At 38.7% G+C, this 23,346-nt stretch overlaps 1 protein-coding gene across 1 annotated transcript in view; it reads left to right on the top strand.

The window, feature by feature from the left end:
- The window catches only part of LOC131819718 (phospholipid-transporting ATPase ABCA3-like), a 136,409-nt gene that overhangs the window by 102,116 nt on the left and 10,947 nt on the right, over positions 1-23,346 (top strand). The window contains exons 25-26 of the mRNA XM_059155003.1: positions 638-763; positions 997-1,191. Of these exons, the coding sequence (XP_059010986.1) occupies positions 638-763; positions 997-1,191 (321 nt within the window). The remainder of the gene's footprint in view (positions 1-637; positions 764-996; positions 1,192-23,346) is intronic.

Here is a 23,346-nt window from a genome sequence, read left to right as displayed (position 1 = left end):
GGGAAAAGACCTTTACCTTCATATGAATGTGAGGGCACCAGATGGGTGGAGTCTGGTATCTCTGGCTCTGGTTTCAATGGGGTACAACAGCATCTCTGACTCAAGGTGTTGGGGTGAACAGTGGAAAAAACTCTGGATTGTTCCATCAGCTGAGTTTAGCATTATTGAAGACTGTAAGTGTTTTGGCAGTGACAGCTGTAGTGTCTCTAGCAGCAATGAGGGCTGCTGGTTTAACTCATGACAGTGGCCACTGCGATCTTCGTGCCCTACTTTTCTCTCAAGAAGAGAGATTGTGAACAAAGAGATTCTTCTTGGTACCAAGCTGTGCTAAGCTGAGGAATGGGTTGATGTGGGTAAAATGCATCCTCTACTTTTTTATATGGTCATCCATGGAATTTCTACTCCATCAGGTTGCTGCATCCTCTTTAACTGTACTCCAGAGCTCTCCCAGGGTTATTTTCTCTGTGGATATTTGTTAAACCATTGATATGGAGGATGGCAGCAAGCACCAGGGTCTCCTAATCAACCAGCAAGCTGATATCACTCTTCATCGGTTTTTGTAAAAAGTTAGGTGCTGCTCCTACTGGAAATCTCTTATAAGTGATAAGTATTTATCTCTTGCTTATTTCAAATATAGGGAAAAGTGTCCAAGGAACTATCTGGAGAATCTGATGATGAAGATATACAAAATGAAAGACAGAGAATCCTGGGGCAGCCTCAGGGGTTACTAGATTCCCCAGTGATTATTAAGGAACTCACAAAGGTAATATCATTCACTGACCAATATATACTGGCTTGTTATCCCCAAGAGCATGGCATCAGTGTCAGGGGCACACTATGGGTTCTTTTTTAGAATATATGTTTATTTCCCCAGTATAATAGAAGAGTTCTTATGAAACTACCTGATCATGCTCCATAGGGATCTGAGGTTTTTTTCTTTTTTTGATCCTCAAATACTCTTTACTGCATTGTGTTTTCTGGATTTATTTTTTTAAGATATATTTTAAGTATCCAGTCATTCTGGCTGTGAAAAATATTTCTGTTACAATCCAAAGAGGAGAGTGCTTTGCATTGCTTGGATTCAATGGAGCTGGAAAAACTACTACCTTCAAAATTTTGACTGGAGAAGAGACTGTTACCTCTGGAGATGTGTTCATTGAGCACTTTAGCATCACTAAAAGTCTCCCAAAGGTAAGACACTATTACAATCTAAGATAAGAGAAGCTTGGGGCATCTGGGTGGCTCAGTCATTAAGCATCTGCCTTCTGCTCAGGTCCTGATCCCAGGGTTCTGGGATCAAGCCCCGCATCTGGCTCCCTGCTCAGTGGGTAGCCCTCTTCTTCCTCTCCCGTTCCCCCTCCTTGTGTTCCTTCTGTGTGTGTGTGTGTGTGTGTGTGTGTGTGTGTGTGTGTCTGTCAAATAAATAAATAAATAAATAAATAAACAAAATCTTAAAAGATTTGAGAAGCTTGATGTCTTGGGAGTACAGGTAACAGGCAGGCACTGAAGATAATAGATGGCAATCATGGTAGACATTGATACAGTATTAGTCAACTCAGTAGATTCTGGAGAGAGAAAAAAAATTTTTGAGGAGAGAGAGGAGGCAACAAGTATAGAATCTAAGACAAGATTATCTTTTGTGTTCTTTGAAACTGCTAGAGTAAAAGGCAAGTTCTCTCAACAATACATCTAACATATGCCAGACAAGATGCTGTAGAGGGAAAGACAGGGTAAAAGATGCAGTTCACTTATAAATGCAGTTCACTTGTAACTGTGGTCTTCATGCCCTTTAGAGCTATGGAACAGGATGAACTTTCAGAATGGTCCCAAATCAAGGCAAGGTAGCTTTATTTTATATCTCTGAATCAGCCAGCCATTGGGTACATATGCTGCTTGGGAGAGAGTGCATAACCTTGGGGAAAGCTAAATGGGAAGAAAAATTAAAGATGAAGAAACTGGTCAATGGTGTCAGATTCCAGGAAATCTCCAGCAGTGTAAGACTGAATAGAGTGTATTGGATTTAGCAATCAGAACTTCAGTGATGCAGTTAGCAAGAACTATTGTGCTATGGTCAATTGAGTGGTAGTAATGGGATCCTAAATGGTATATTTCTTACCTCTTTAGCTCATGGCACTTCATCATTATGACATCAGGAAGATGGGGTTGTGGGATCCTGCATGCTCTAGGATAAATAGTATTCTACTAACAGAGGTGAAGCTAAGAATATGGGTTATGCTTTGAGCAAAGTTAGCTTTGAAGCTAAAGGAAACATTAGAATTCACCCAAAGTTGTGAGAATGAGACAGGAGATATTTTATACATTAAATAACTTGACCACATTTATACTAGAAGGGAAAAAAATGAAATAGAGGAAGAGGTGATGTATGGTGAAAGGAGGTGAATGGGTTCTTCCAGATGGTTCTTGGGGTTTTCTTTGGGTAATTACACAGTAGTGAATATTCCAGATTGTATGATCTTTCTATTTTTAATTTTTTTGAGGAACTGCCTGCTGGGAATTTTGGATTTTCTGACCCCAAGAACCATGTCTGACGACATGCAGGGAATAATCTTAATCTTTTGATATTGGTTGAGACCTGATTTGTGACCCAGTATGTGATCTGTTCTGGAGAAAGTTCCATGTGCACTTGAGAAGAATGATTAGTCTGGTGTTTCAGGATGGAATGTTCTGTATATATCTACAAAGTTCATCTGATCCAATGTGTCATTCAAAGCTCTTGTTCTTTATTGAGCTTCTATGTAGATTATCTATCTCTTGTTGTAAGTGGAGTGTTGAAGTCTCCTACTATTAATTATTATTCTCAATAGGATTCTTTATTTTGGTTAATAGTTGGCTTATGTAGTTGGCTGCTTCCATGTTTGGGGCATAGATATTTACAATTGTTAGGTTTTCTTGTTGGATAGACACTTTAAGTATGACATAGTGTCTCTGTACAGCACTTACTACAGTCTTTGGTTTAAAATCTAATTTGTCTGAAATGAAAATCGTAACCCTACCTTTCTTTTTAGGTCTGTTAGCATGAGAAATGGTTTTCTATCTCCTTGCTTTCATTGTGGAGGTGTCTTTAGGTTCAGAATGAGTCTTATAGACAGCATATGTATGGGTGCTGCTTTCTTAGCCAACTTGAAACCTGTGCTGTTTGATGGGTGTATTCAGCCTCTTCACAGTGAGAGTAACTATTGAAAGCTATGAGTGAAAGGGGAGAAATCACAACTAACAGGAAGGAAATAGAGGCAATTATTACCAGCAGCGAGATGCCAACTTATTACCAGTAGCTATATGTCAACAAAATAGTCAACCTGGAAGAAATGGGTGCATTCTTGGACACATATAAACTATCAAGACTTAAACAGGAAGAAAAAAAAAAGACAATATGAATAGACCATAGCCAGCAAGGAAATTGAAACAGTAATCAAAAAGCTCCCAACAAACAAGAGTCCATGGCCAGATGGCTTCTCAAAGGAATCCTACCAAACATTTAAAGAAGAAATCATAGCTATTCTACTGAAGCTGTTTCAAAAAGTAGAAATGGAAGGAAAACGTCCAGACTTATTCTGAGACCATAATTACTCTGATCCCAAAACCAGATAAAGACCCCATCCAAAAGGAGTATTACAGACCAATATCCCTGATTAACATGGATGCCAAAATACTCAACAAGGTCCTAGCCAATAGGATCCAACAGTACATTAAAAGAATTATTCACCACTACCAGGTGGAGTTTTTTCCTGGAATGCAATGGTGGCTCAATATTTGGAAATCAATCAATGTGATATATCATATTAACAAAAGAGACAAGAGCCATATAATTCTCTCAATTGATGCAGAAAAAGCACTTTGACAAAATATGGTATTGTTTCCTGATTAAAACTCTTCAAAACACAGGGATAGAGAGAACATACCTCAAGGTAATAAAATTTATCTATGTAAAGCCCACAGCTAGTATCATTCTCAATAGGGAAAAGCTGAGCTTCTCCCTTAAGGCAAGGAGCATGACAGGGATGCCCACTCTCAACACTTTTGTTCAACATAGTACTAGAAGTCCTAGCCTCAGCATTCAAATTGACAAAAAATTGTCAAAATTGACAAGTCAAACTCTCTCTCTTCGCAGATTACATGATACTTTATGTGGAAAACCCCAAAGACTCCACCTCCAAATTAATAGAACTTAAATAATAATTCAGCAAATGTGGCAGAATAGAAGATCAATGCACAGAAATAAGCTGCATTTCTATACACTAACAATGTGACTGAAGAAAGAGAAATGAAGGAATCAATTCCATGTATAATAGGACCAAAAACCATAAGATACCTAGGAATAAACCTAATAAACCTCCAGAGTAAATCAAAGAGGTAAGGGATCTATACTCTAGAAATTATATAACACTTATAAAAGAAATTGAGGAAGATGCAAAGAGATGGATAATCATTCCATGCTCATGGATTGGAAGAATAAACATTGTAAAAATGTCTATGCTGCCCAGAACAATCTATAAATTCAGTGCAATCCTTATCAAAATATCATTGACATTTTTCACAGAGCTGGAACAAACAATCCTAAAATTTGTATGGAACCAGAAAAGATACCAAATCACCAGGGGAATGTTGAAAAAGAAAACCAAAGCTGGGAGCATCACAATTACTGACCTCAAGCTATATTACAAAGCTATGATTATTGAGACAGCATGGTACTAGCACAAAAACAGGCCCATAGATCAATGGAGCAGAATAGAAAGCCCAGAAATGGACTCTCAACCCTATGGTTAACTCATCTTTACAAAGCAGAAATGAATATCCAATTTAAAAAGACAGTCTCTTCAATAAATAGCACTGGGAAAATTGGACAGCCACAAAGAGAAGAAAGAAACTGGACCACTCTCTTATGCCGTGCACAAATATAAACTCATAATGGTTGAAAGACCTAAATGTGAGACAGGAATCTACCAAAATCCTTCAGGAGTACATAGGCAGTAACCTCTTCAACATTGACCATAGTGATCCAACTTTCAAGACATGTCTACAAAGGCAAGGGAAACAAAAGCAAAAATGAACTTTGGGGGACGCCTGGGTGGCTCAGTGGGTTAAGCCACTGTCTTCGGCTCAAGTCATGATCCCAGGGTCCTGGGATCGAGCCCCAAATCAGGCTCTCTGCTCAGCAGGGAGCCTGCTTCCTCCTCTCTCTCTGCTTGCCTCTCTGCCTGCTTGTCATCTCTCTCTGTCAAATAAATAAATAAAATCTTAAAAAAAATTAAAATTAAATAAAAAAAATGAACTTTGGGGACTTAAAATAAAAGGCTTTTGCACAGCAAAGGAAACAGTCAACAAAACTAAGAGGAAACCCACAGAATGGGAGAAAATATTCACAAATAATCATACAGTTAAGGGCCATTATCTAAGATCTATAAAGAACATCTCAAACTCAACCTCCCCAAAACAAAAAATCCAGTCAAGAAATGGGCAGAAGATAGGAATAGACACTTCTCCAAGGAAGACATAAAAATGACTAACAGACACATGCAAAAATGTTCAACATCATTCTAGCCATCAGGGATAAAATCAAAACCATAATGAGATACCACCTTACATCAGTTAGAATGGCAAAAATTAACAGGTCAGGAAACAACAAATGTTGGAAAGGTTGTGGAGAAAGGTGAACCCTCTTACACTGTTGGTGGGAGTGGAAGCTGGTACAGACACTCTGGAAAACAGTATGGAGGTTCCTCAGAATGTTCAAAATAGAGCTACCCTACAACCCAGCAATTGCACTACAGGGTAGTTACCCCAAAGATGCAGATGTAGTGAAAAGAAGGGGCATATGCACCCCATTGTTCATAGCAGCAATGTTCACAATAGTGAACAATAGTCCAAACTGTAGAAGGAGTCATTATGTCCTTCAACAGATGAATGGATAAAGAAGATGTGGTCCATATATACAACGAAATATTACTCAGCCATCAAAAAGGATAAGTACCCACCATTTTCATTGATATGGATGGAAATGGATGGGATTATGCTAAGTAAAATAAGTCAAGCAGAGAAAGACAATTATCATATGGTTTCACTCATATGTGGAACATAAGGAATAGTGCAAAGGACCACAGGGGAAGGGAGGGAAAAGTGAATGGAAAGAAATCAGAGAAGGAGACAAGCCATGAGAGACTATGGACTGCAGGAAACAAACTGAGGGTTACATAGAGGAGGAGGGTGGGGGGTGGAGTAACAAGGTGACGGGTATTAAAGAGGGCATGTGTGGTGATGAGCACTGGATGTTATATGCCACTAATGAAACACTGAACACCACATCAAAAATGAACAATATATGTTAGCTAATTGAACATAAATTTAAAAAAAATAAACATTAAAAAATTTTTTTAAAAAATGGAAAATGAACAAAGAAAAACAGAAAGAGACTCTAGATACAAAGAACAAACTGAGGGTTTCCAAAAGAGGAGGAGATAAGGGGATAGACAAAATAGGTGAAGGGGATTAAGAGGTACAAACTTCCAGTTATAAAATAAGTAAGTCATGGAGATGATAAACACAGCAGAGGGGATATAGTCAATAATATTATAATAACATTGTTTAGTGACAAATGGTAACTATACTTATCATGGTGAGCACTGCATACTGTATAAAATTGAATTACTATGTTGTACTCCTGAAACTAACACAATATTGTAGGCCAACTATACTTCCATAATAAAATTTAAAGAAAATAAGTAAAAGTATAGTATTGAAGTCTCCAACTCATATTTTTCAGCTGTTTATTTTTCCCTTCAAATCTATTATTCTTTTCTTCATATAATCTGGAGCTCTGATGTTTGGTGCATATATATGTATATTACATCTTCATGGTAAATTGATCTTTCATCAATATATAATACTGTATTTGTCCTTGTCATAGTTAGTGGCTTTGTCTATTTTGTCTAATAATTGTTTAGGCCCATCTCTTTGGGGCATTATTTGCATGAAATTTTTTCATGTCCTTTAACTCTCATCTCATTTGTATACTTAAACATAAGTCAGTCTGACTAGATAGCAGATATTTGGATCACGTTTGCTTTTTTAATTCATTTTACCAATCTACGCATTTTGATTGGGAAATTAAATCCATTTACATTTAAAGCAATTACTGATAGAAGGACATCTGGGTGGCTCAGTTGGCTAAGTGTCTGCTTTTGCTCAGGTCATGATCCTGGGTCCTGGGATTAAACCCTGTTTACACTTCCCACTCACCAGGGAGTCTGCCTCTCCCTTTCCTGCAGCTCCTCCCCACTACTTGTGCTCTTTCTCTCAAATAAATACATAACATCTTTTTAAAAATAAAGGAATCACTACTAGAGAAGAACTTACTTTTGCCATTTCTTGTTTTATGTATCTCTTGTGTTTTTTTACCCCTAATTTCCTCCATTACTGCCTTACATTGTGTTTAGCTGATTTTTTTTTTAAATGGATGTTTTGATACACTTATTTCCTTTTGTATATATTATAAAGTTATTTTCCTTGTGATTACCTTTGGGATTTAATTTAACATCTTAAAGTTGTAACCATCTCTTTTGAATTGGTATCAACTGAAATTCAATCACACACAAAACTCTACTTCTCTACACCTCTGTTCCCATGTCCACACTTTGTCACTGTTGTCACAAAATACATCTTTATACTTTGTGTACCATTAAATGTTATTTTATGCATTTGCCTTTTAAATACTGTATAAAATAAATAGTTGAATCATAAGTCAAAATTGTAATAATTCTGGTTTTAAATGTGTCAATCTATTAGCTTTACCAGAGATCTTTAATCTCTTCATACAGCTTTAATTTACTGTCTAGTGTCCTTTAATTTCAGTGTAAAGGATTTTTTTAGTGTTTATTAAAGGGTAAATCTGATGGTAATAAACTCCCTCATTTTCTATTTATTGGGGAATTTCTTATTTTCTCCCTATTTTTGAAGGACAGTTTTGTTGGTATAGAATTCTTGGCTGATTCTTTTTCTCACTTTAAATATATCATTCCACTCACTACTTTCTAGCCTCAAAAGTTTCTACTGAGGGACTCTTGTGTGACTCAGTTAAGAATCCAACTCTTGATTTTGGCTAAGATCATGATCTCAGGGTCCTGGGATAGAGCCCTGGATTGGGGTCCAAGCTCAGTGGGGAACCTGCTTGAGGGTTTTCTCTCTCCCTCTTTTTCTGCCCCTCCCACTGCTCGTGCTCTCTATCTCAAATAAATAAATAAGTCTTTTTTTAATTAAATAAAAATTAAATTATAGATGAATTGAGGAATTAGCTTATCTTTGTGTAAAAATCCTAGAATTTAATTTTATTTTTTTTAATTTTTTTTGTTTTATTTTATTTTATTTTATTTATTTATTTATTTTTAATTTTTTATTTTTTATAAACATATATTTTTTATATACATATATTTTTATCCCCAGGTCTGTGAATCACCAGGTTTACACACTTCACAGCACTCACCAAATCACATACCCTCCCCAATGTCCATAATCCCACCCCCTTCTCCCCAACCCCCTCCCCCCGGCAACCCTCAGTTTGTTTTGTGAGATTAAGAGTCACTTATGGTTTGTCTCCCTCCCAATCCCATCTTGTTTCATTTATTCTTCTACCCACTTAAGCCTCCATGTTGCATCACCACTTCCTCATATCAGGGAGATCATATGATAGTTGTCTTTCTCTGCTTGACTTATTTCGCTAAGCATGATACGCTCTAGTTCCATCCACGTTGTTGCAAATGGCAAGATTTCATTTCTTTTGATGGCTGCATAGTATTCCATTGTGTATATATACCACATCTTCTTGATCCATTCATCTGTTGATGGACATCTAGGTTCTTTCCATAGTTTGGCTATTGTGGACATTGCTGCTATAAACATTCGGGTGCATGTGTCCCTTTGGATCACTACATTTGTATCTTTAGGGTAAATACCCAATAGTGCAATTGCTGGGTCATAGGGCAGTTCTATTTTCAACATTTTGAGGAACCTCCATGCTGTTTTCCAGAGTGGCTGCACCAGCTTGCATTCCCACCAACAGTGTAGGAGGGTTCCCCTTTCTCCGCATCCTCGCCAGCATCTGTCATTTCCTGACTTGTTGATTTTAGCCATTCTGACTGGTGTGAGGTGATATCTCATTGTGGTTTTGATTTGTATTTCCCTGATGCCGAGTGATATGGAGCACTTTTTCATGTGTCTGTTGGCCATCTGGATGTCTTCTTTGCAGAAATGTCTGTTCATGTCTTCTGCCCATTTCTTGATTGGATTATTTGTTCTTTGGGTGTTGAGTTTGCTAAGTTCTTTATAGATTCTGGACACTAGTCCTTTATCTGATATGTCGTTTGCAAATATCTTCTCCCATTCTGTCAGTTGTCTTTTGATTTTGTTAACTGTTTCCTTTGCTGTGCAAAAGCTTTTGATCTTGATGAAATCCCAGTAGTTCATTTTTTCCCTTGCTTCCCTTGCCTTTTGCGTTGTTCCTAGGAAGATGTTGCTGCGGCAGAGGTCGAAGAGGTTGCTGCCCGTGTTCTCCTCAAGGATTTTGATGGATTCCTTTCGTACATTGAGGTCCTTCATCCATTTTGAGTCTATTTTTGTGTGTGGTGTAAGGAAATGGTCCAATTTCATTTTTCTGCATGTGGCTGTCCAATTTTCCCAGCACCATTTATTGAAAAGGCTGTCTTTTTTCCATTGGACATTCTTTCCTGCTTTGTCGAAGATTAGTTGACCATAGAGTTGAGGGTCTATTTCTGGGCTCTCTATTCTGTTCCATTGATCTATGTGTCTGTTTTTGTGCCAGTACCATGCTGTCTTGATGATGACAGCTTTGTAATAGAGCTTGAAGTCCGGAATTGTGATGCCACCAACGTTGGCTTTCTTTTTCAATATCCCTTTGGCTATTCGAGGTCTTTTCTGGTTCCATATAAATTTTAGAATTATTTGTTCCATTTCTTTGAAAAAGATGGATGGTACTTTGATAGGAATTGCATTAAATGTGTAGATTGCTTTAGGTAGCATAGACATTTTCACAATATTTATTCTTCCAATCCAGGAGCATGGAACATTTTTCCATTTCTTTGTGTCTTCCTCAATTTCTTTCATGAGTACTTTATAGTTTTCTGAGTATAGATTCTGTGTCTCTTTGGTTAGGTTTATTCCTAGGTATCTTATGGTTTTGGATGCAATTGTAAATGGGATTGACTCCTTAATATCTCTTTCTTCTGTCTTGCTGTTGGTGTAGAGAAATGCAACTGATTTCTGTGCATTGATTTTATATCCTGACACTTTACTGAATTCCTGTATAAGTTCTAGCAGTTTTGGAGTGGAGTCTTTTGGGTTTTCCACATATAGTATCATATCATCTGCGAAGAGTGATAATTTGACTTCTTCTTTGCCGATTTGGATGCCTTTAATTTCCTTTTGTTGTCTGATTGCTGAGGCTAGGACCTCTAGTACGATGTTGAATAGCAGTGGTGATAATGGACATCCCTGCCGTGTTCCTGACCTTAGCGGAAAAGCTTTCAGTTTATCTCCATTGAGAATGATATTTGCGGTGGGTTTTTCATAGATGGCTTTCATGATATTGAGGTATGTGCCCTCTATCCCTACACTTTGAAGAGTTTTGATCAGGAAGGGATGTTGTACTTTGTCAAATGCTTTTTCAGCATCTATTGAGAGTATCATATGGTTCTTGTTCTTACTTTTATTGATGTGTTGTATCACATTGACTGATTTGCGGATGTTGAACCAACCTTGCGGCCCTGGAATAAATCCCACTTGGTCGTGGTGAATAATCTTTTTAATGTACTGTTGAATCCGATTGGCTAGTATTTTGTTGAGTATTTTCGCATCTGTGTTCATCAAGGATATCGGTCTATAGCTCTCTTTTTTGGTGGGATCCTTGTCTGGTTTTGGGATCAAGGTGATGCTGGCCTCATAAAATGAGTTTGGAAGTTTTCCTTCCATTTCTATTTTTTGGAACAGTTTCAGGAGAATAGGAATTAGTTCTTCTTTAAATGTTTGGTAGAATTCCCCCGGGAAGCCGTCTGGCCCTGGGCTTTTGTTTGTTTGGAGATTTTTAATGACTGTTTCAATCTCCTTACTGGTTATGGGTCTGTTCAGGCTTTCTATTTCTTCCTGGTTCAGTTGTGGTAGTTTATATGTTTCTAGGAATGCATCCATTTCTTCCAGATTGTCAAATTTATTGCCGTAGAGTTGCTCATAGTATGTTCTTATAATAGTTTGTATTTCCTTGGTGTTAGTTGTAATCTCTCCTCTTTCATTCATGATTTTATTTATTTGGGTCCTTTCTCTTTTCTTTTTGATAAGTCGGGCCAGGGGTTTATCAATTTTATTAATTCTTTCAAAGAACCAGCTCCTAGTTTCGTTGATTTGTTCTATTGTTTTTTTGGTTTCTATTTCATTGATTTCTGCTCTGATCTTTATGATTTCTCTTCTCCTGCTGGGCTTAGGGTTTCTTTCTTGTTCTTTCTCCAGCTCCTTTAGGTGTAGGGTTAGGTTGTGTACCTGAGACCTTTCTTGTTTCTTGAGAAAGGCTTGTACCGCTATATATTTTCCTCTCAGGACTGCCTTTGTTGTGTCCCACAGATTTTGAACCGTTGTATTTTCATTATCATTTGTTTCCATGATTTTTTTCAATTCTTCTTTAATTTCCCGGTTGACCCATTCATTCTTTAGAAGGATACTGTTTAGTCTCCATGTATTTGGGTTCTTTCCAAACTTCCTTTTGTGGTTGAGTTCTAGCTTTAGAGCATTGTGGTCTGAAAATATGCAGGGAATGATCCCAATCTTTTGATACCGGTTGAGTCCTGATTTAGGACCGAGGATGTGATCTATTCTGGAGAATGTTCCATGTGCACTAGAGAAGAATGTGTATTATGTTGCTTTGGGATGAAATATTCTGAATATATCTGTGATGTCCATCTGGTCCAGTGTGTCATTTAAGGCCTTTATTTCCTTCCTGATCTTTTGCTTGGATGACCTGTCCATTTCAGTGAGGGGAGTGTTAAAGTCCCCTACTATTATTGTATTGTTGTTGATGTGTTTCTTTGATTTTGTTATTAATTGGTTTATATAGTTGGCTGCTCCCACGTTGGGGGCATAGATATTTAAAATTGTTAAATCTTCTTGTTGGACAGACCCTTTGAGTATGATATAGTGTCCTTCCTCATCTCTTATTACAGTCTTTGGCTTAAAATCTAATTGATCTGATATAAGGATTGCCACTCCTGCTTTCTTCTGATGTCCATTAGCATGGTAAATTCTTTTCCACCCCCTCACTTTAAATCTGGAGGTGTCTTCGGGCTTAAAATGTGTTTCTTGGAGGCAAGAGATAGATGGGTTTTGTTTTTTTATCCATTCTGATACCCTGTGTCTTTTGACAGGGGCATTTAGCCCATTCACATTCAGGGTAACTATTGAGAGATATGAATTTAGTGCCATTGTATTGCCTGTAAGGTGACTGTTACTGTATATGGTCTCTGTTCCTTTCTGATCTACCACTTGTAGGCTCTCTCTTTGCTTAGAGGACCCCTTTCAATATTTCCTGTAGAGCTGGTTTGGTATTTGCAAATTCTTTCAGTTGTTGTTTGTCCTGGAAGCTTTTAATCTCTCCTTCTATTTTCAATGATAGCCTAGCTGGATATAGTATTCTTGGCTGCATGTTTTTCTCGTTTAGTGCTCTGAAAATATCATGCCAGCTCTTTCTGGCCTGCCAGGTCTCTGTGGATAAGTCAGCTGCCAATCTAATATTTTTACCATTGTATGTTACAGACTTCTTTTTCCGGGCTGCTTTCAGGATTTTCTCTTTGTCATTGAGACTTGTAAATTTTACTATTAGGTGACGGGGTGTGGGCCTATTCTTATTGATTTTGAGGGGCATTCTCTGAACCTCCTGAATTTTGATGCTCGTTCCCTTTGCCATATTGGGGAAATTCTCCCCAATAATTCTCTCCAGTATACCTTCTGCTCCCCTCTCACTTTCTTCTTCTTCTGGAATCCCAATTATTCTAATGTTGTTTCGTCTTATGGTGTCACTTATTTCTCGAATTCTCCCCTCGTGGTCCAGTAGCTGTTTGTCCCTCTTTTGATCAGCTTCTTTATTCTCTGTCATTTGGTCTTCTATATCACTAATTCTTTCTTCTGCCTCATTTATCCTAGCAGTGAGAGCCTCCATTTTTGATTGCACCTCATTAATAGCTTTTTTGATTTCAACTTGGTTAGATTTTAGTTCTTTTATTTCTCCAGAAAGGGCTTTTATATCTCTCGAGAGGGTTTCTCTAATATCTTCCATGCCTTTTTCGAGCCCGGCTAGAACCTTGAGAATTGTCATTCTGAACTCTAGATCTGACATATTACCGATGTCTGTATTGATTAGGTCCCTAGCCTTCGGTACTGCCTCTTGTTCTTTTTTTTGTGGTGAATTTTTACGTCTTGTCATTTTGTCCAGATAAGAGTAAATGAAGGGGCAAGTAAAATACTAAAAGGGTGGCAACAACCCCAGGAAAATATGCTTTAGCCAAATTAGAAGAGATCCAAAATCGTGAGTGGGGAGAACGGGGATAAAAAGAGGTTCAAAAAGGAAGAAAGAAAAAAGAAAAAAAAAAAGAAAAGAAAAGAAAAGAATTTTTTTTAAAGGAGAAAACACCTAAGAAAAATGTAAAAAAATATATATATATATTAGATAAACTAGTAAAAAATCGTTAAAAAAGAAAAAGGTAACAGTTAAAAAAAAAAAAATTTACCCGAAGGCGAGAAAAAAAAAAAAATGAAAAAGAAAAAATTAAATTAACTGCAAGACTAAAAAAAAATCACAGGAAAAAAGCCATGAGTTCCGTGCTTGGCTTTCTCCTCCTCTGGAATTCTGCTGCTCTCCTTGGTATTGAAACCGCACTCCTTGGTAGGTGAACTTGGTCTCGGCTGGATTTCTTGTTGATCTTCTGGGGGAGGGGCCTGTTGTAGTGATTCTCAAGTGTCTTTGCCCCAGGCGGAATTACACCGCCCTTACCCAGGGCCGGGGTGAGTAATCCGCTCGGGTTTGCTTTCAGGAGCTTTTGTTCCCTGAGCGCTTTCCGTAGAGTTCCAGAGGACGGGAATACAAATGGCGGCCTCCTGGTCTCCGGCCCGGAGGAGCCGAGAGCCCAGGGCCCCACTCCTCAGTGCGCCCTCAGAGAACAGCGCCCAGTTACTCCCGTCTGCCTGACCTCCGGCCGCGCTCCGAGCTCACCGAGCCTGCGACCGGTTCAAGGTAACACGGAGCTGCGAGCTTACTGTCGGCTCTGTCTCTGTAGCCGGCTTTCCCGTTCCAATACCCGCAAGCTCTGCGACACTCAGACACCCCCGATCCTTCTGTGACCCTGCGGGACCTGAGGCCACGCTGACCCCGCGTGGGCTTCGCCCCGGTTTAGCCTCTGGAGCGATGTCCCTCCGCGGAACAGACTTTTAAAAGTCCTGATTTTGTGCGCGGTTGCTCCGCCGCTTGCCGGGAGCCGGCCCCTCCCCCCGGGGTCTATCTTCCCGTCGCTTTGGATTCACTTCTCCGCCGGTCCTACCTTTCAGAAAGTGGTTGTTTTTCTGTTTCCAGAATTGCTGTTCTTCTTCTCTTCGATCTGCCGATGGATTTTCAGGTGTTTGCAATCTTTAGATAAGCTATCTAGCTGATCTCCGGCTAGCTGAAGCAGTCTCAGCTTGCTACTTCTCCGCCATCTTGACTCCTCCTCCCCCAAGAATCCAACTCTTGATTTTGGCTAAGATCATGATCTCAGGGTCCTGGGATAGAGCCCTGGATTGGGGTCCAAGCTCAGTGGGGAACCTGCTTGAGGGTTTTCTCTCTCCCTCTTTTTCTGCCCCTCCCACTGCTCGTGCTCTCTATCTCAAATAAATAAATAAGTCTTTTTTTAATTAAATAAAAATTAAATTATAGATGAATTGAGGAATTAGCTTATCTTTGTGTAAAAATCCTAGAATTTAATTTTATTTTTTTTAATTTTTTTTTTGTTTTATTTTATTTTATTTTATTTATTTATTTTTTTTTAATTTTTTATTTTTTATAAACATATATTTTTTATATACATATATTTTTATCCCCAGGTCTGTGAATCACCAGGTTTACACACTTCACAGCACTCACCAAATCACATACCCTCCCCAATGTCCATAATCCCACCCCCTTCTCCCCAACCCCCTCCCCCCGGCAACCCTCAGTTTGTTTTGTGAGATTAAGAGTCACTTATGGTTTGTCTCCCTCCCAATCCCATCTTGTTTCATTTATTCTTCTACCCACTTAAGCCTCCATGTTGCATCACCACTTCCTCATATCAGGGAGATCATATGATAGTTGTCTTTCTCTGCTTGACTTATTTCGCTAAGCATGATACGCTCTAGTTCCATCCACGTTGTTGCAAATGGCAAGATTTCATTTCTTTTGATGGCTGCATAGTATTCCATTGTGTATATATACCACATCTTCTTGATCCATTCATCTGTTGATGGACATCTAGGTTCTTTCCATAGTTTGGCTATTGTGGACATTGCTGCTATAAACATTCGGGTGCATGTGTCCCTTTGGATCACTACATTTGTATCTTTAGGGTAAATACCCAATAGTGCAATTGCTGGGTCATAGGGCAGTTCTATTTTCAACATTTTGAGGAACCTCCATGCTGTTTTCCAGAGTGGCTGCACCAGCTTGCATTCCCACCAACAGTGTAGGAGGGTTCCCCTTTCTCCGCATCCTCGCCAGCATCTGTCATTTCCTGACTTGTTGATTTTAGCCATTCTGACTGGTGTGAGGTGATATCTCATTGTGGTTTTGATTTGTATTTCCCTGATGCCGAGTGATATGGAGCACTTTTTCATGTGTCTGTTGGCCATCTGGATGTCTTCTTTGCAGAAATGTCTGTTCATGTCTTCTGCCCATTTCTTGATTGGATTATTTGTTCTTTGGGTGTTGAGTTTGCTAAGTTCTTTATAGATTCTGGACACTAGTCCTTTATCTGATATGTCGTTTGCAAATATCTTCTCCCATTCTGTCAGTTGTCTTTTGATTTTGTTAACTGTTTCCTTTGCTGTGCAAAAGCTTTTGATCTTGATGAAATCCCAGTAGTTCATTTTTTCCCTTGCTTCCCTTGCCTTTTGCGTTGTTCCTAGGAAGATGTTGCTGCGGCAGAGGTCGAAGAGGTTGCTGCCCGTGTTCTCCTCAAGGATTTTGATGGATTCCTTTCGTACATTGAGGTCCTTCATCCATTTTGAGTCTATTTTTGTGTGTGGTGTAAGGAAATGGTCCAATTTCATTTTTCTGCATGTGGCTGTCCAATTTTCCCAGCACCATTTATTGAAAAGGCTGTCTTTTTTCCATTGGACATTCTTTCCTGCTTTGTCGAAGATTAGTTGACCATAGAGTTGAGGGTCTATTTCTGGGCTCTCTATTCTGTTCCATTGATCTATGTGTCTGTTTTTGTGCCAGTACCATGCTGTCTTGATGATGACAGCTTTGTAATAGAGCTTGAAGTCCGGAATTGTGATGCCACCAACGTTGGCTTTCTTTTTCAATATCCCTTTGGCTATTCGAGGTCTTTTCTGGTTCCATATAAGTTTTAGAATTATTTGTTCCATTTCTTTGAAAAAGATGGATGGTACTTTGATAGGAATTGCATTAAATGTGTAGATTGCTTTAGGTAGCATAGACATTTTCACAATATTTATTCTTCCAATCCAGGAGCATGGAACATTTTTCCATTTCTTTGTGTCTTCCTCAATTTCTTTCATGAGTACTTTATAGTTTTCTGAGTATAGATTCTGTGTCTCTTTGGTTAGGTTTATTCCTAGGTATCTTATGGTTTTGGATGCAATTGTAAATGGGATTGACTCCTTAATATCTCTTTCTTCTGTCTTGCTGTTGGTGTAGAGAAATGCAACTGATTTCTGTGCATTGATTTTATATCCTGACACTTTACTGAATTCCTGTATAAGTTCTAGCAGTTTTGGAGTGGAGTCTTTTGGGTTTTCCACATATAGTATCATATCATCTGCGAAGAGTGATAATTTGACTTCTTCTTTGCCGATTTGGATGCCTTTAATTTCCTTTTGTTGTCTGATTGCTGAGGCTAGGACCTCTAGTACGATGTTGAATAGCAGTGGTGATAATGGACATCCCTGCCGTGTTCCTGACCTTAGCGGAAAAGCTTTCAGTTTTTCTCCATTGAGAATGATATTTGCGGTGGGTTTTTCATAGATGGCTTTGATGATATTGAGGTATGTGCCCTCTATCCCTACACTTTGAAGAGTTTTGATCAGGAAGGGATGTTGTACTTTGTCAAATGCTTTTTCAGCATCTATTGAGAGTATCATATGGTTCTTGTTCTTACTTTTATTGATGTGTTGTATCACATTGACTGATTTGCGGATGTTGAACCAACCTTGCAGCCCTGGAATAAATCCCACTTGGTCGTGGTGAATACTCTTTTTAATGTACTGTTGAATCCGATTGGCTAGTATTTTGTTGAGTATTTTCGCATCTGTGTTCATCAAGGATATCGGTCTATAGCTCTCTTTTTTGGTGGGATCCTTGTCTGGTTTTGGGATCAAGGTGATGCTGGCCTCATAAAATGAGTTTGGAAGTTTTCCTTCCATTTCTATTTTTTGGAACAGTTTCAGGAGAATAGGAATTAGTTCTTCTTTAAATGTTTGGTAGAATTCCCCCGGGAAGCCGTCTGGCCCTGGGCTTTTGTTTGTTTGGAGATTTTTAATGACTGTTTCAATCTCCTTACTGGTTATGGGTCTGTTCAGGCTTTCTATTTCTTCCTGGTTCAGTTGTGGTAGTTTATATGTTTCTAGGAATGCATCCATTTCTTCCAGATTGTCAAATTTATTGCCGTAGAGTTGCTCATAGTATGTTCTTATAATAGTTTGTATTTCCTTGGTGTTAGTTGTAATCTCTCCTCTTTCATTCATGATTTTATTTATTTGGGTCCTTTCTCTTTTCTTTTTGATAAGTCGGGCCAGGGGTTTATCAATTTTATTAATTCTTTCAAAGAACCAGCTCCTAGTTTCGTTGATTTGTTCTATTGTTTTTTTGGTTTCTATTTCATTGATTTCTGCTCTGATCTTTATGATTTCTCTTCTCCTGCTGGGCTTAGGGTTTCTTTCTTGTTCTTTCTCCAGCTCCTTTAGGTGTAGGGTTAGGTTGTGTACCTGAGACCTTTCTTGTTTCTTGAGAAAGGCTTGTACCGCTATATATTTTCCTCTCAGGACTGCCTTTGTTGTGTCCCACAGATTTTGAACCGTTGTATTTTCATTATCATTTGTTTCCATGATTTTTTTCAATTCTTCTTTAATTTCCCGGTTGACCCATTCATTCTTTAGAAGGATACTGTTTAGTCTCCATGTATTTGGGTTCTTTCCAAACTTCCTTTTGTGGTTGAGTTCTAGCTTTAGAGCATTGTGGTCTGAAAATATGCAGGGAATGATCCCAATCTTTTGATACCGGTTGAGTCCTGATTTAGGACCGAGGATGTGATCTATTCTGGAGAATGTTCCATGTGCACTAGAGAAGAATGTGTATTATGTTGCTTTGGGATGAAATATTCTGAATATATCTGTGATGTCCATCTGGTCCAGTGTGTCATTTAAGGCCTTTATTTCCTTGCTGATCTTTTGCTTGGATGACCTGTCCATTTCAGTGAGGGGAGTGTTAAAGTCCCCTACTATTATTGTATTGTTGTTGATGTGTTTCTTTGATTTTGTTATTAATTGGTTTATATAGTTGGCTGCTCCCACGTTGGGGGCATAGATATTTAAAATTGTTAAATCTTCTTGTTGGACAGACCCTTTGAGTATGATATAGTGTCCTTCCTCATCTCTTATTACAGTCTTTGGCTTAAAATCTAATTGATCTGATATAAGGATTGCCACTCCTGCTTTCTTCTGATGTCCATTAGCATGGTAAATTCTTTTCCACCCCCTCACTTTAAATCTGGAGGTGTCTTCGGGCTTAAAATGTGTTTCTTGGAGGCAACATATAGATGGGTTTTGTTTTTTTATCCATTCTGATACCCTGTGTCTTTTGACAGGGGCATTTAGCCCATTCACATTCAGGGTAACTATTGAGAGATATGAATTTAGTGCCATTGTATTGCCTGTAAGGTGACTGTTACTGTATATGGTCTCTGTTCCTTTCTGATCTACCACTTGTAGGCTCTCTCTTTGCTTAGAGGACCCCTTTCAATATTTCCTGTGGAGCTGGTTTGGTATTTGCAAATTCTTTCAGTTGTTGTTTGTCCTGGAAGCTTTTAATCTCTCCTTCTATTTTCAATGATAGCCTAGCTGGATATAGTATTCTTGGCTGCATGTTTTTCTCGTTTAGTGCTCTGAAAATATCATGCCAGCTCTTTCTGGCCTGCCAGGTCTCTGTGGATAAGTCAGCTGCCAATCTAATATTTTTACCATTGTATGTTACAGACTTCTTTTCCCGGGCTGCTTTCAGGATTTTCTCTTTGTCATTGAGACTTGTAAATTTTACTATTAGGTGACGGGGTGTGGGCCTATTCTTATTGATTTTGAGGGGCATTCTCTGAACCTCCTGAATTTTGATGCTCGTTCCCTTTGCCATATTGGGGAAATTCTCCCCAATAATTCTCTCCAGTATACCTTCTGCTCCCCTCTCACTTTCTTCTTCTTCTGGAATCCCAATTATTCTAATGTTGTTTCGTCTTATGGTGTCACTTATTTCTCGAATTCTCCCCTCGTGGTCCAGTAGCTGTTTGTCCCTCTTTTGATCAGCTTCTTTATTCTCTGTCATTTGGTCTTCTATATCACTAATTCTTTCTTCTGCCTCATTTATCCTAGCAGTGAGAGCCTCCATTTTTGATTGCACCTCATTAATAGCTTTTTTGATTTCAACTTGGTTAGATTTTAGTTCTTTTATTTCTCCAGAAAGGGCTTTTATATCTCTCGAGAGGGTTTCTCTAATATCTTCCATGTCTTTTTCGAGCCCGGCTAGAACCTTGAGAATTGTCATTCTGAACTCTAGATCTGACATATTACCGATGTCTGTATTGATTAGGTCCCTAGCCTTCGGTACTGCCTCTTGTTCTTTTTTTTGTGTTGAATTTTTACGTCTTGTCATTTTGTCCAGATAAGAGTAAATGAAGGGGCAAGTAAAATATTAAAAGGGTGGCAACAACCCCAGGAAAATATGCTTTAGCCAAATTAGAAGAGATCCAAAATCGTGAGTGGGGAGAAAGGGGATAAAAAGAGGTTCAAAAAGGAAGAAAGAAAAAAGAAAAAAAAAAAGAAAAGAAAAGAAAAGAATTTTTTTTAAAAGAGAAAACACCTAAGAAAAATGTAAAAAAAATATATATATATATTAGATAAACTAGTAAAAAATCGTTAAAAAAGAAAAAGGTAACAGTTAAAAAAAAAAAAAATTTACCCGAAGGCGAGAAAAAAAAAAAAATGAAAAAGAAAAAATTAAATTAACTGCAAGACTAAAAAAAAAATCACAGGAAAAAAGCCATGAGTTCCGTGCTTGGCTTTCTCCTCCTCTGGAATTCTGCTGCTCTCCTTGGTATTGAAACCGCACTCCTTGGTAGGTGAACTTGGTCTCGGCTGGATTTCTTGTTGATCTTCTGGGGGAGGGGCCTGTTGTAGTGATTCTCAAGTGTCTTTGCCCCAGGCGGAATTACACCGCCCTTACCCAGGGCCGGGGTGAGTAATCCGCTCGGGTTTGCTTTCAGGAGCTTTTGTTCCCTGAGCGCTTTCCGTAGAGTTCCAGAGGACGGGAATACAAATGGCGGCCTCCTGGTCTCCGGCCCGGAGGAGCCGAGAGCCCAGGGCCCCACTCCTCAGTGCGCCCTCAGAGAACAGCGCCCAGTTACTCCCGTCTGCCTGACCTCCGGCCGCGCTCCGAGCTCACCGAGCCTGCGACCGGTTCAAGGTAACACGGAGCTGCGAGCTTACTGTCGGCTCTGTCTCTGTAGCCGGCTTTCCCGTTCCAATACCCGCAAGCTCTGCGACACTCAGACACCCCCGATCCTTCTGTGACCCTGCGGGACCTGAGGCCACGCTGACCCCGCATGGGCTTCGCCCCGGTTTAGCCTCTGGAGCGATGTCCCTCCGCGGAACAGACTTTTAAAAGTCCTGATTTTGTGCGCGGTTGCTCCGCCGCTTGCCGGGAGCCGGCCCCTCCCCCCGGGGTCTATCTTCCCGTCGCTTTGGATTCACTTCTCCGCCGGTCCTACCTTTCAGAAAGTGGTTGTTTTTCTGTTTCCAGAATTGCTGTTCTTCTTCTCTTCGATCTGCCGATGGATTTTCAGGTGTTTGCAATCTTTAGATAAGCTATCTAGCTGATCTCCGGCTAGCTGAAGCAGTCTCAGCTTGCTACTTCTCCGCCATCTTGACTCCTCCCCTTTTTAATTTTTTTTTAAGATTTTATTTATTTATTTGACAGAGAACACAAGTAGGCAGAGAGGCAGGCAGAGAGAGAGAGAAGCAGGCTCTGCACTGAGCAGAGAGCCCGATGCGGGGCTCGTTCCCAGGGTCCTGGGATCATGACCTGGGCCAAAGGCAGAGGCTTTAACCCGCTGAGCCACCCAGGCGCCCCCAAAATCCTAGAATTTTAAAAGATTGACATACTTATAGTGAACATAATACATCTTTCCAGGTGTTGGATCTCATTAAATGTCTCATAATAATGGTTTTAAACTGGGGTTTTACACTAAATTTTAGGGATTTTACACTAAAGAGGCAATTTAGTTTGTTTGGATATAAGATCTTGAAAAAATAGTACTGTGTGTAATTTATTTCTACATATTATGTTTTAACATTTATTTAAGTGATTTTATATTTTATTATATGCTGATTGTCTATTGAGTGCAACTGATTTTTTAAAAGATTTATTTTAATTTTTTATTATTTTTATTATATTATGTTAGTCACCATACAGTACATCATTAGTTTTAGATGTAGTGTTCTATTCATTGTTTACATATAATACCCAGTGCTCCATGCATTATGTGCTTCCTTAATACCCATCATCAGGCCAACAGAGAGCAAGGGGAGGGGCAGAGAAAGAGGGAGAAAAGCACACTCTCCCCACTGAGCACAGAGCCCACTGTGGGGCTGGATCTCAGGACCCTGAGGTCATGACTTGAACTGAAATCAAGAACCTGATGCTTAACCAGCTGAGCCACCCAGGTACCCTGAGTGTGACTGATTTTTTAAATATTGAAGTTGTATTCAATAAAATTACTAAACTCTCTTAATTCTAATATTTGTCTATAAATTATATTGGAATGTTTACTTTTGGGGGGGAATGTTTACTTTTAAATCATGACTGCTACAAATAACAATTTATTTTCCTTTCCAATCTTAGGCTTTTTTCCTAGCCCTGGCTAGAACCTCTCCTTGGCACAGAGTAGAAATGGCAATTGCAGATTCTCAATCTGAAACTCACGGGCAAATTTTCTTATTCATGTTTTGTTTTTTATCTGTAAATGCCTCTTAATTACCCTCATTGGCAAAAGATATTTTCACTGTGTATAGAAATTTGAGGTTTGCCATTATTTTTCTTTAGCAAATTGACCTGTTGTTTCCCTATCATCTAGTTCCCATCACTACTTTTGAGAAATTAGCTCATTCTGATATTCCTTTATAGATAAACTTTCTTTTCTCTGTAGCTTTTATATTTCATCTTTGTTTTACATAAGCTTCAATATGAAATATTTAGATATGACTCTAAAATTTTGTCCTGCTTGGAATGTATTGACATTCTTCAATTTATCGATTGGTGTCTTTAATCGGTTCTGTAACATTTTCACTTAACGATTTCTTCAAATATTTCTCCTGTTCCTTTCTCTCCTTCTGCAACTTTGGCTATCCACATATTTCCAATCTATCCTTCACTTTCACAATTCCCCATTTTAAATTTTTCTGCTGCATCCTAGCTGCTTTCTTATTACCTAATCTCCAGGTTAAGTTAATTTGTTCTATTGTCATTAAGTTGCTGTCAAATGCATTCACAAAGTTTGTAGCCTGCTTTATTTATGGACTTACTTCATTTATTTATTTTTAGTTTTTAGATGTTATATGTGGTTCATTCCCAAAATATCCAAGTGACTTTATACTTTTCTTTCTCATAAAGATTTTAAAAATTTTATTAAGCTATTAAGTCTTTTATTTTAATTCCAGTGTGATTAGCATATAGTATAATATTAATTTCAGGTGGACAGTGTAGTGATTCAACAATTCCATACATTATTCAGTGCTCATCATGATAAGTATATTTTTCAGTACCATCAC

Source organism: Mustela lutreola, chromosome 17 (genome assembly GCF_030435805.1).
Source record: "Mustela lutreola isolate mMusLut2 chromosome 17, mMusLut2.pri, whole genome shotgun sequence".
In the NCBI taxonomy this organism is placed as follows: Eukaryota; Metazoa; Chordata; class Mammalia; order Carnivora; family Mustelidae; genus Mustela; species Mustela lutreola.
Note: the sequence above shows the minus strand (reverse complement) of the source record. Positions and strands in the feature narration are given on the sequence as shown.